The sequence below is a fragment of the Antedon bifida genome, chromosome 1 (assembly GCF_963402885.1).
Source record: "Antedon bifida chromosome 1, ecAntBifi1.1, whole genome shotgun sequence".
Taxonomy (NCBI): domain Eukaryota; kingdom Metazoa; phylum Echinodermata; class Crinoidea; order Comatulida; family Antedonidae; genus Antedon; species Antedon bifida.
In genome coordinates this window covers 31,981,274-31,995,456 of record NC_136226.1, presented here as the reverse complement: position 1 = coordinate 31,995,456, position 14,183 = coordinate 31,981,274, and the positions used below count along the sequence as shown (strand labels likewise).

Below are 14,183 nucleotides of genomic sequence, written 5' to 3'. Positions count from 1 at the left end.
CTGTTTACCAAGCATACCATGCGACACAATAAGCATCAAAGATGCAAGGTAGCAGACAGAAACTTACAGCGCGCCCTCTATATCGACACACAATTCGGTTTTGTTTCTGTTCTTTCATTCAGTACGTATAAGACGGGAACTGCCTAAAGGCCAATTCACACGGTAATAAAATATAGAATCTACGTTATTCCTTATGATCATTTACACACAATGCGGAGCCCGCTCAGGATAGATACAGATTCTACGTAGGGCAAGCTGCGCGGGGTTTTTTATTCGCTTACCGTTACCGCTCGTCATTTCAAGAGTGTATGATAAATAGGATAGTCCGGGATAAATGTGAATTTAGGGTAAATTTTGAAAGGCATAAAGCGGAGAAATTTATAAATAAAGTAAAAAATGTAAATGTAAATAATATGTGCTTTGTCAGTGTTTTGACCATTCGGCATTGTCACGGGTTCGAACCACTATTACTGTATTTTGTTTACGCTTAAAATACATATTATGATACATAATATTCAATAATAATAATATTCAAGATACTACGTTATTCATTTCTATCGTTATTTCATTCAAGTCATTGACCTGTTTACGAAATAATTAATTTGATAAAATGTATGTTTTTGACAAAACCTTTAAAACAAACAATATTACCGACACAAAACAAACTCCATTGATACACACACAGAATTTGATCAAAGTCACAAAACAAATGGTGCGGCAGTTAATAATAGTGTTGATTCTTGTACGCATGAGCAGATAAGGGAAGTCGATTATGATTGATCATTCGCCAATGGTGTCAACACATAATTATGCGGCTTAATTATCCGTCCACCCACCATCCAGATTGCATTTTGTATATTGAATTCGTTTACATAAATCTGACCAATCAGAGCACGGTATTGTTATGTTGGATTATACGTGATATAATAATAAGAACTGTAACAGATGATTAGTTGAAATAAAGTGATGGTATCATAGAAAGTCATAAAGGCTACGAGGCCAAGTTCATCACACATGTATTGAAGGAAATCTTTGTGTAATACTCAATTGCTGCTAATGTCATTTAACGACGGACATTGACAAGTTCAGTTCTCGGTTTAGTGACAAATAATCCAATAAGTTTGGACTCTTTTAAAGCGATTGGACAAATTGATTTGAAGATATTATATTAATCTATGAAATATTTAGAAAACTTTATTGTGATACAGAGGAACATGGATAAACCTTCGTTTTCTATCGACTCTTTGCTTTCAAGTAACGCAGCACCAAAGAAACAGACACCATCACCGGTAAATTCACCAACAAGACCGAATGCTACCTCACCACCGATCGGGGCACCACAACACACTCCTAGCCCACGGCAGCAGTCAACCTCACCGCCTAGGCCGTTAACATCAAGCAGTATTATACCTAAGCCTGGACTGTTGAATCTTCCAAGTGCGTCTTCGTCCATATTTAGCCAACAGGCATTGATGCCGGCTTTGTACGCCGCCCATCCAGCAGCAGCCTATGGACTCATGAACCCACATCACCCGATGGCGCTCAATCCCTTCCATGAACATGTAATGAAAACGGCGCATGGTTTTCCAGCGTTCCATATTGATTGGATGCGAGGTGGGATGCTTATCCCAAGACTGGGAGACTTTACAAGTAAGCTGTTTTTACATTACATTTTTAAAACTATAAATATCATCAAAGTAAATCAATCTGGGTTTTATTCATAATGGACCGCGTAAAGTATTACAAGTTTGTATCTATAGGCCTAAATGATATCATACTTTCATGTTTACTGTTAATTATAAATGTACCGTATAGTGTCCACTTTAGCGTCTTGTGTTTGTGTTTAAAATGTTATACTATCATGTTTAGGTTACATGGGCTGGCGCGTCCCTTAAGCTCTGTCTACATTATTGAACTTTATGTGACAAAAAAATATGATGTGCCAATATATGGACATGATGATGTCATATCACTACCATATTTGGGCATATCACTACTATATTGGGGCACATCGCATGAATTTGTTTGTCAAACTAGTTTGATAGTGTAGACAAACTTAACGCTTCCCCCTAGATCCGCCCCTCACCCATGCCGAATGTTCTGAGCTTCCTCTGTTTAAGGATATAGGGTAGTTCTGTGTTGAATATCTGCCTGTATTTTATATAATAACATCCAACGCGATCTATGCAGAGATTTATCTTAAACACTTATTTATTATTTACGTGTTCTAACCGACGTTTAGTTAGTGATTAATTATTTGCAATATTAAACTAATAATTATGATTGTGTATAACTAGACTAATTGAGGCAACATATCGATATGTTTATTTGCTTATCTCAGGTGCAAAAACGATTAAAAAGAATAATCTGTTTAATACCACCATGTCAATATGTAAAGAGTACAGCAACAAAATCAAAGCACGATATCATGATAAGAAAACAATTAACCCGTAGTTATATCTTGGACCTGGTCAAGAGGTGCAGGACCCGGGACTGGACGTTGGTTGACCAAACAATTCCATTAGGCTGCTGCTGTATAAGAGTATATGCCCATTATAAATCTAAATTGATATAACAATTATGTGGGTAGCAAAGAGTATGTCTCTAAATTTAGATAAAAAGCTAAAAACATCAAGCACAGACAGTTTTTGTTTTAATGGCAGTTCAAGTTTAAAGCTTGGATCACACTAGAGACACAGCGCAAGGACGTAACGTAACGTAAGTGATTTGACCAATCACAAGCGATGGATTATTCGAAACAGTGGCTTATCATTGGTCAATTCGCTTGCGTTGCGCGTACGTCCTTGCGTTGCGTCTCTAGTGATAGCCACGCTTTAAACTTGAACTGCCATCAAACAAACGCTACCCATTATCATCAATCAAATTAATTTCCCAACTAGTAAAACTGAAATCTAATAAATACACGATGAAGCTAATTTGGAAGCAAATTGCCGGCTAAATGGCGGATAATTGCAGCCGATTGTCAATTAATTGTTTTCAAATTGAGTCTTTAATCAAACGTTCCAATCATGATCCAATCAGAGCTTAATTTGTTCCGTTGGACGCAATTGCAGTAATTTGTTGACTCGCGGATAAACCAACGCCAATCAAACATTATATACGTTCAATTTATATTACTGTACGTGAATAATCGCCTTAAACGTTAAGTCAAGGAAAGCCTTCTTTACGTAATTCATTGAGTGTCACTAAAATTGTGTGTTTTATATGTTTTCTCTCGCAAACTTTAACATTATCTTAAGCTCTGTCTACACTATCAAACTTTACGTTACAACAAATGTGATGTGCCCATATTATGGACATGATGATGTTATAATATCACTACCATATTTAAGAATCTCACTACTATATTTGGGCACATCACACTTTTTTTGTCAAACTAGTTTGATAGTGTAGACAGAGATTTAGAATATATATTTTGTAACACAGTATACACACATTCATATTTACCAGGAGCCACTACTCTGTCAAAACATACAATACCTGAATGAATGGAATTCTAAAAAAATGCGCATATTATAATGGACATTCTCACTAAAACTAAATACATTCAATGACTATTGGACTTCAAAGGCGTTCATTGCTATGTACACATTAAAACTACAAACATTGAAATTAATGTTTCATGACAACGATAAATGAACAGTTTTAATTTTAAAACTAATAAATCGAGTTGCTAAGAAATACAAACACGTACATTCAGATCGGTAAATTACACCTTACCAAAATGAATTGCTAACGAAGCCGCGCCTCGCGTATTGACTACGCGGCAACTCAACATAATTACAAGCATCTTGTATGGCTCTCGAATACACGGTAATAACCAACCGTTAACCGAATATAAACAAGAAGAAAACTTGGTTTGATTTACGACTCAAGAGTTACAAATCGGTGTAAAATTAGAGATGATTATTAGATTGTTAAGTGGTTAGTAAGCAAGGACCAGGACAACGAATGAGTTATTTAATAATGAAATCATTTCAAGTATTGATATCACTAATCACACTGATTACGCCAATTAGTCTGGCATGAATGTACACAATGCTGCTTAAGTAACATACAATAAAACATAAATGATAATAACGTCATGACAGTTGAAACTAATCTAAGAAAGCCTTATTCAAACATAGTGTTTTATAATGTATTTACTTTGCTAATTTGAGTTATATTAAACAATACCGCTGTTCGTGCATTTCCAATTATAACTCATCGTCAGTAGGACAATAAGTCCAATACTTAGTATGCCTGTATAATTACGGAAATATAAAGGTTTATCGCAAATGGTGTACGCGACGCATGATGGGAAGGGTTTGGCAGCAAACGTCACGACGCGTACGTACGTGATTTGTTGTTTTTACGTACGCGTCGTGACGTTTGCTCCCAAACCCTTCCCATCATGCACTGTGCAATGACGTTCCTCGTGAAATCAAGCTATTTGCGATAAAACGAATTACCAGATTTATAACTGTCTACACATTACCCCAATGTCATGAACTTTCTAATACCCCAGACCAAAGAACAAAACATGATCTTTTTCAATTGAAGACTGGAGTTTCAATGCAATACAATCCAAATAAAACCAGGGGTGGATTGCTATAAAACAGTCAAATAAGGTAATGTTCGTCACGCTTGTTCAATTCACAATCATAACAGTACGTACATTTCTACGCGAGAAAATCCATTCTAGGCCTATATAACAATAAAATCACCGTTATTATTTGATTTAACACTTAAAACTCGTTCAATTGGTTTTCTTTGACGATAAATAATACGTAAAAGCAACAAAAAGAGAGGTTTAAGACTGTTTTAAGACTCCTTCGAGTAGGCTTTAATTTTAAAGACCGTTTACAGGTTAGACCGCGGTATAGCAATGGTCTATAATATAAGACTACTTGCTACGTCACGAATTATAGCCGGCTAAGCGCTAAGACCGGTTATAGACCGCTTATAGCAATCCGCCCCAGATCTCTTGTGGGGCCCGATATTAATTGATGTTCGTTCGGTATTTCTGTGCGGTTTCAAATTTACTTTTTTTCTATTTAATTTTGGCGTTCTTTGAATAAATCATGCTCTAACATTATGATATATTTTTGAATCTGTACAAATATTTCGGAAATCTAATTGTTAATGTACGCTATACATTGAACTACCGTACGTTTATTGGTGGTCCAGTAGGCCTACAAACTAACGCCTCACATTCTGACAAAACAACCAAGCAAAGAGGTTGAACAATCATTATCATTGTTAATTATATTAAATGAGTCTAATTTAGATTGTACAGTCAGCACTTCAATGGTACTCAAAACATGTGTTTTCTTTCAAATTATCGATGCTCTGTCTATCTTGAGCTATGTTTAGCGATCGCGATATTGTTGATATCGCCTGTTGTATATTGTGCCGCCACGAAGCGTTGTGTACAGTGTACAAACACTTGAGGTAGACACCAATCTACACCAACTACACATTAAAAATCAATGACGATTCTGATTAGTAAAATAATGGGCCATTAAATAACCTCTTTGAGATAGTGTATCTGTAGTGCTAATAGAACACAACTATGCAATGTGAAGTGGATTTACTTGAGCCAAGTCCAAACTGATAGCAGACAACTGTGTCGATTTTGCATAACCCCCCAAATTCAATGTGTTCAGACAGGGAAACATGCAGTGGCGTAACGCAGATGCCTGGTTTAGGAACCCCTAGTGGCCCTCCAATGGGGCCTCGGGTGTTTTTAGCCCTTTTCGACATATTTTGATGCCTGTTTTTCCTCTGGGTATTGCTCAGGGGCTCCTATAAGCTCCGCGGCAATATAGTTTGGGTGGGGCTTTTAAGTCAAGTAAACCTAATTTAATTGTAGAAATAAAAATATCCTCATTCATCTACAAGGGAAAGGTTGAATAATAAGATAATATCAAGTACGGATTGAAATGAGTATAACAAGTTTCAAAAGATACATGTTTCGGCGGAACGGACGGTTTCGCATAATACGTTCAACCATCGACTGCAAGCGTTTGTATACGTATGTAAGCGTTTCACATGTTTGCGCATTAAAAACATCCCACCCATGGGTCTAACGCCTACCCCATAGGCCTGACGCCTATCCCATAGGCCTAACGCCTACCCCATAGGCCTGACGCCTATCCCATAGGCCTAACGCCTACCCCATAGGCCTGACGCCTATCCCATGGGTCTAACTCCTACCCCATAGGCCTAACGCCTACGTGCACTTACAGCATTGGCTTTTGATAGCTGATTGATAGCTAATACATGACCCATTGATAACGATAAACAAGTAAATTAGTTTTTAATGATATTTTCAAACATTCCTGCGAAGTTTAGGAACCAAAACAGTCATTAAACATTCGACGTGTCAACATTATCATTTTGATAACTTTATCTGTAAACTTTGCTTTGCAAAATTTAAATACGATGATACATATTGCAAATTGTAAGTGTTTAATCTTTATTTATCTACATTGTACCTGTTAACCTTACTATTTTAAACTTTATTGGGAATTAATAGGCAATGTAATGAACTGTACACTGAATGAACAGGTAAGCCCCAGTTCACATAGTCTAGTCTGCTTCTAGTCTGCTTCTAGTCTAATTCTTATTAGAAAGCGTTTCATCAACACCCTAAAGCTCTGTCTACACTATCAAACTAATTTGACAAAAACAAGTGTAATGTGCCCAAATATGGTAGTGATATGCTTAAATATGGTAGTGATATGACATCATCATGTCCATATATGGGCACATCACATAAAGTTCTTGATAGTGTAGACAGAGCTTAAAACGTCCACGCCCACTTATCGCTTACGCCAAATCTGAGAACAATTTATTAGAAACTGCTAGAACTAGTAAACTGCACAAGTATAAGTTATAACACAAAGTAATACTCAAATCTTGAATATGAATAAATTCCAAGTCACGGACTGGTGCTAAGACTAACCAAACTACCAGGTCATTAAGCTCTGTCTACACTATCAAACTGTATATAGAACTGATTATGTCATATCACTACCATATTTGGGTATATCACTACCATATTTGGTACGTCACACTTTTTTTGTCAAACTAGTTTGATGATAGTGTACACAGAGCTTTACATTATCTGCAGCTGAAAATTAGATCATCTTATTATCTTGTGGTACAAATTATCCTACAACCGGCTGCCTTCACATTAGAGACCAAATATTCACCGCCAACATTATTTTCATTTTCAATTAGGATGACAAATTAACAGAATGAGTTATAATCGAATTCTATTATCTGTAATTACATCTAAATACCGATCATTCGGGTGTATCATTGACGAATTAAAGGGCCTTGCTGGCTCTTACATTCCTATTAGGTTGATGACGGTCACATGACGCTCTATTTAACCTAAATTAACATCGATATAATAATACAAATTTATTGTTTTGTGAGAGTTCACTAAACTAGTAATTGATGGGTGTTACTCTAAAGCTCTGTCTACACTATCAAACTAGTTTGACAAGAAAAGTGTGATGTGCCTAACTATGGTAGTGATATGCTTAAATATGGTGTAGTGTAGACAAGGCTACGTTTGTGGTGATCTATTTTAAATCATTCGTCAGAGGCTTTAATAATCATCCTTTGCATCTATAAATCGATGTAATGTAACAGCATACAACTGTTATAATGTGACTGGTACTATCACATTATAACACCTTTCTCAAAACTAGAACAAAGCATAACGAAATAGTCACAGGTTTCTCAAAAGAAACGCAGTCAACTCAAACGCAGTTCACTCTTGAATGTGAAAAGTTTAAATATATAAAAATATATATATTTCGTCTATAGATGAACAGTTTAATCGTGTATTAACTTGTAAACGTCATGATGATTGTGCCCAAATATGGTAGTAATATGACATCATCATGTCCATATATGGGCACATCACATTTTTGTCACATAAAGTTTTCCGTAGATGACCAGTTTAATCGTGTATTAACTATTAACAAACGCATTCCGATAACAAACTACCGCGCTAATTCAAGTAAATATACTTATTATTTAAAATCAGTAATGATTATAGCGTTTTTTTTATCTCATCCAACAAACACACCATGAGCACATCCTGATCAAAATAACGTAAATTAGTCATCGACGCCGTCCAGATGGAAAGAACGCGACGAAATCGATAAAGAACTCAATTTAGAAAATTGTTTTACACATGTTTATCGGTTGTGAGTAAATTACAGTCACAGCAATTAGCTAATCTAATCAACATATAAACATTAAATTATCTGTTTTACCGTTCTTTGTGACAGTGAAATGATTCGGGTTTTAGATGCGCATTCACTCATCGCTTGCCTTTTACAATTCCCCGTCTCATTCGGACTACTTTGTAAGAAGATCGTATTGACACATTTGGTGATGCGTCGTAGAAGTAAGATCGTGCATGAAGCCTATACCGCTTTTATTTAATGGGGTCCCATACGATACGCGCAGAATCCCCTCCCCCACCCACCTTATTTGAATCAGGGTCCCACGCTGCACTTACTCCATAGTTCTGTGGTAGAACAAGTCTTCTGGGATAAGGATTCTAAACTGTAGGTCCAGTGTACACATCTAGCACTTTAAGGAACCTAGTACATCCTTCGAGACGAGTAGGGGGTTACTCTAGTGTACTAGTACATCACAGCCACTGATCATTACTGGGCCCTCTGGGAGATCAGTCTTTGACTGAAGAGGTCGCCCAGTATAAATAAAATATTTCAATTCAATTCAATTCCTACCAACCCGCTTCTTCACAAAAGCACACGTTCTCCTTGACTTTTTCAGCAATTTACCAATTAATTAAACTCGAAAAAGTGATTACCTATTAAGCCATGCATTTCATATGCAATTGCCGGCAGCGTGTGGCACGGTTAATTCTCCTGACGTACCTAACGACAAATTGACATGGGTTTGGGCTAGCAATCATCATTACTACTAAACCTGTCAAAAAGCATGTCGTAGATTTACCTCACTCGCTGATGACGTGTGATAATTAGCCGTCATTGACTAATTACTTTCTGTTAATAACGCGCCAAGTAAGCAATACAATCTGTATAATTACTCTAAACAGATTTGCTCATATAAATATCTAAACTTATAAAATGTTTGATTATGGCGTCATCGTCGTTTCAATTTACACAAGTCTCTCGGTCGCTTTTATTTTATCAATCTGTTATCTCCTTGCGCCAGATTTCTGTCTATTTACCGTAACTAGACATGGTGATCATTGAGATACGAATATGACGATTTGTTTTTGTACTAATTAATTGTTGATAGCGAGCATAAGTAGATGTGATAGCTTACCAGCACCAAACGTTTTTCTTTTGTTTTAACTCCATCCACCATCAGTCAATGAGTCTTGAATACCGAGATCAATGGACACGTCACAGCTGCAAGTGAAATCGTTCTATAAGAAAAATGGGTTGAAATTGGTCAGTAATACACTGTTGTACAACTAAGAAAATTGATATTAAAGAATGTTTGACTATCAGAACGTTGACAAAATAGTAACACACACTATAGGCCTACCGTTACTTTCAAATAACGCACGAGAAGGACTCAGCGAAAATGCTTGGAAAAGTAAAGGGCAGCGGACACCACCCATTCATTCATTTTAAAGAGAAAAACACCTAAAATATAAACTGTTCGACCCCTACTTTACGGAATTCCTTGATAAACACACACTCATTATGTTAGCAATTTGTCGAAAACAAGTTAAATTAATAAAAACAACTTTTAATTGATTATCCAACTAATTAATCAAAATTATATATTTATTATCTGATTACGTTATTAATGGCATACGATACGGTGATAAATTACCATACTTTATTTTTAATTAATTGTGTAACTCTAAGCGGGTTTATTGTCATCTTGGCAAGCGTGCGTTTACAATAATCTGTTTGCAAAATTACGAAGTTTTATTAATAATTTTAGCCGACTAGTAATTCGATATATCCTTAAACAACACTAAACGATTTCAATCAGTTTGGTTATTGACAGTTAGTCTCATTTTAATTTCTTATAATTCGTCGTAAGTAGAACTTGTATTCTGAAATTCCACAATTGCGAATTAATACCTTTCTTGCGCTGAAATTATTTCCCGTTGTGGAACTTAATTATCTGGTATTCTTGTTTTCACGCGCGTTCTTGGTTTTTTCCGGAGTATTATTGCGGCGGTTTCTGATTTATTCCAGCGAGTAAAGAATCCAACTTCCGCTTTGGACGTAGATCGTTTATTAAATTTTCAGACGAGGCAATTTAGTCACGTTTGTTTTATTTGCTAATTTTCTCTTTTAGAAACCATTCAGCGGAGATTTACATAACACTTTGAACAAAAATGAGTCTATGTTGACGCGTAAATTGAAAAGATAAACCAGCTTTTAATAGAAATTCAATTTTAAATACTTAATAAAATAACAAACGCGCCATAAGTTTAATTATCGTTGTCACAAGTTAGCATGAGTTTCATTCTTTCCTGGCTTATTGGATAAAAATGAAAGCCAAAACAAGATGAAAGCCAAAACATATTCAAATTAGCTGCCACAGCCAGTGGGTCTGTGGTTGAATTTAACCATTTATTTAGTCATTTTATAAGGGAAAAATTTTTTTTTTGCTACGAAAATGATTAACTTTATTAAAACTACAAAATAACCTATTCAAAGTCTGATTTAATTAACCTTCATTTTTCATGTTTTTGGGGGAAAATACATCTTTAACTGATGAACAAATCAATTACGGAAGATTTCGGTAGGCCTAAAGTTAGACTACAGAACATCAATCAAACACAATTATAAAAGCATGCCAAATTGTATTGTATTATGTACACGTTTTTCTTAAATTCATCATTTTCAAATTCATAATTTTTCTGTTTTCGATTCATTTTACCTAACGATTTAACTTATCATTAGTGACTCTAAATTAAATTGGCATCAACTACTTAATGGTGCTTTGTCCTTAATTTTCACCAAGTGATCGTGTCGTACCGGAAGGGTAAAATAAATTGGTGTAATTGGTTTAGATTGGAGCGTAGATTCGTCAAATTGCTATGGGCCATCATTTCTAGTGATCGTATTTGTCGACAAGAAACTAAATTAATATTGCACTTAAGTGCTGCTGGTTTTGCATTTCATCACCTATTTATTACTCAATATTGCTTTTCATGAGAACTTATTCGACTTAAATTGACAAACTGCGCGATTAAAGTTTTCATGTTCATTTTCATGTTCTTTTTTAGTCGCGTGCAACGCGACTCTACAGCTCACTATGTCGGTCGGTTGGTCGGTCGGTAAACAATAACTCAAATTTGAGCACGCGACTGCAGCCATGTATATGGCCTTGTTTTTCTTTTACTTGAATCGGATTTTGAGTTAGGGCGACACTAGTCATTTAAATAAAAACAGATGACATCACTTACATTAATTTAAACTTTAAAACAATTAATAAATATTAAAACATTGATGGATACTCATTTAGGCCATACTCAATACAATTGTTAAAAATTACGTTATTGGACAATAGGAGTACAGGCATACACAAATAGCTGTCTTGATAGTTATTGATATTAGATTATTGGAATATTTTCTGGTTATAAGAAGTACACTCTTCCTTATGTACTTACTAAACTCATCATATCATTAGTTAGGATTGAAGATGACACTGTAAATTATCAATTATTTGCTTAAAAGAAAAACTGTGCACCGCAATTTAAACCATATCTGTTTTTATCTCAAAATTGTTACTGACTTACTGGACCCGCGAAACTATCGGGGAAAATACGCGAGCCGCTAAAGTTAACGCCTTCGTTGATTGATGTTTGCACGGTATACGATGACCCTATATTACACAACAGAACATGTCTTACTGCTTGTAACAGTCAGGTTTTAGCACGTGTTCCTTTAAATCTTCAGTCTGTCCTCATTTCTTATAAAAACATCCAAGTGGCAAAATACAATTAGTAAACTTATAAACGCATTATAGCTTTTAGATGGTTCATTAAGTTGTCCTGTTGTCGTGTTTTGTTTGTAAGCAATGCTGAACATCGCCGAGGACTTATTAAATCTAACGCCGAGGCGGATCGCGCTGAAGGCGATACTCGCCATCGCGCCAAATCAAGCCAAACTAAAGAATTCTATTTAAATTCAAATCAAAATGCAAATTACTTCAAGCGAAAAAACAGCCTAGAGTGTTCTCTGGTCTGCTCTTGTTTTTATTGACTAATAATTCAACAGATTAATACGCGGTATAAACGATGCTAGACTTTTAATTAATCAAAATCATTAGCCAATTGCTAATGGTATTTATTGTTTTTGTTTGAGAGTGCTATGCCATTGCTAAAGTCACCTACATAATAATCTCTTTTAACACGTTTCTTTGTTCGTGTTTGATTAGACAGTTTGTATATTATTAAGTAATCTAAAATTCGTCGTGTGAAAATGAATTCATAGATTAAATATTATTTGATAATTAATTAGTTGATTTATAAATTACATCTCATTTGTTTCATTATTGACAGTTGGTTGTTAGGTTTCAGTTTAGATAGTTTCTAGAATCTGTACGTTTTAGCTTGTTTGTTGAAGTGGCACGCCTAATCGGCGACAGAAGCAGTTGGCATCTTTTGCCAATCCTTGGCAAAAATCTAGCTATTTTTGGCATTGTTATGTTTGCATAAATGTGTTTGCCGAAATTAATTAATACAAATAAAATAAAGAATCTGAAACAACGACGACAAAAATAAAATACACTGTTACGCTAAAGTACTTATTTACTTTGTGGTTCGAGTCGAGGAATTGCTCATAGAGAAAATACTCTGTCCTCCATGAATACATTAACATAATATCATACTTGACGATTTATATGCATTTGTTTGTAATGATTATTGTTGGCATTTAAACTAATAAATCCAAAGGTTGGAAATTAATTTTCGTTTATGATGTATTATTAAATACAGAGTTAATTTAGTTTAGCTTAGGCCTAAAAGAAGCCATTCTATTTTCAGAGACTTCTTTTGGAGAAGAGAGCTTCTCGCTGAAATCAAGGGACTTTACACTCTATTTATTTATCTATTTTATTTCAACAATATTTTATGAGGGTGGTCCATCCAGGAGTTTTGCTTTTGCTCAAATTAAAATAAATATAATTTATAAAGTTAAAATAAAGAATAATATATTTAGAATAAAAATTAAAGTGAATAAATAAAGCAAACATCATAAAGAAATCATATTACTGCAGTATATAAACCTCCTTTATTATATTTATATTTTTTCATTAGGTAATTCCCAGCACACGCTTCTTGGAAAGTCTCGTCGCCCCCGGACAGCTTTCACAAGTCAACAACTGCTGGAGTTGGAGAACCAATTCAAGAAAAACAAATACTTATCACGACCAAAAAGATTCGAAGTTGCAACTTCGCTGATGCTTACCGAAACCCAGGTATGTTGTTAGTCTGTACTAACTTGTATCAGTTTTTCTGATGAACATGTTAATTGTTATTCTCCCCGTGAAAATATAATTTGTTTTTTTAAATATGCCATTTTAGTTATTCACTTTGACCAAAAATTGGATTAAAAAATGATTTACCTAAAAAACGGTAATTTAAAGCAAATAGTCAATTTAACTAGCTGGAAGTCAATGAGTGTTTAGTTGAATTTTATTATTTATCTTGTTATAAGTGAAAACATTATTTTTAACGTTTTTCTACGAACAGTTTTATATAACGTTATGGTTGTTTAATGTCTTTTTTCGATAAACCATCTAATTTATATTTTTCTTCAGGTTAAAATTTGGTTTCAAAACCGAAGAATGAAATGGAAGCGAAGCAAGAAAATTAAGGACACTCCCGATGGTCACTTGGTCAAGGATGACCACGTAGAAGATGACGTTATGGAAGATAGTTTATCGGAAGGAGATCCAGAACTAGGAGACGAGAATGCTGACAATTACGATATTGAAAAAGCAAGTTTATGTTTTGAAGTGAAAGGTCTAAGTGCGGAGAAGATGGCAATAGATGCTTATATTGCGGGGAGGTGTCCTACCACGACGGACAGGGACAGGTTAACGTCATTTGAAACGGTTCGATAATATCCAATCACACCCTTTTTTCAACATAGATCTTCCTTCAATCAAATTCCAGGATTGGT

The 14,183-nt window shown here is 35.1% G+C and overlaps 1 protein-coding gene across 1 annotated transcript; it reads left to right on the top strand.

Annotated features, from left to right (window-relative positions):
* Positions 1-1,040: 1,040 nt before the first annotated feature.
* On the top strand, positions 1,041-14,140 carry LOC144850690 (uncharacterized). The gene is made up of 3 exons (XM_078708071.1): positions 1,041-1,650; positions 13,316-13,476; positions 13,819-14,140. The coding sequence occupies exons 1-3, from the start codon at positions 1,176-1,178 to the stop codon at positions 14,122-14,124; spliced, it is 942 nt and encodes a 313-aa protein (XP_078564197.1). The 5' UTR covers positions 1,041-1,175; the 3' UTR covers positions 14,125-14,140.
* The last annotated feature ends 43 nt before the right edge of the window (positions 14,141-14,183 follow it).

Coding starts and splice junctions, on each gene's coding strand:
- LOC144850690 (XM_078708071.1), top strand. CDS start 1,176: ATGAAATATTTAGAAAACTTTATTGTGATACAGAGGAACATGGATAAA. Junction 1,651..13,315: donor AAGACTGGGAGACTTTACAA/GTAAGCTGTTTT, acceptor TTTTTTCATTAG/GTAATTCCCAGCACACGCTT. Junction 13,477..13,818: donor TGATGCTTACCGAAACCCAG/GTATGTTGTTAG, acceptor ATTTTTCTTCAG/GTTAAAATTTGGTTTCAAAA.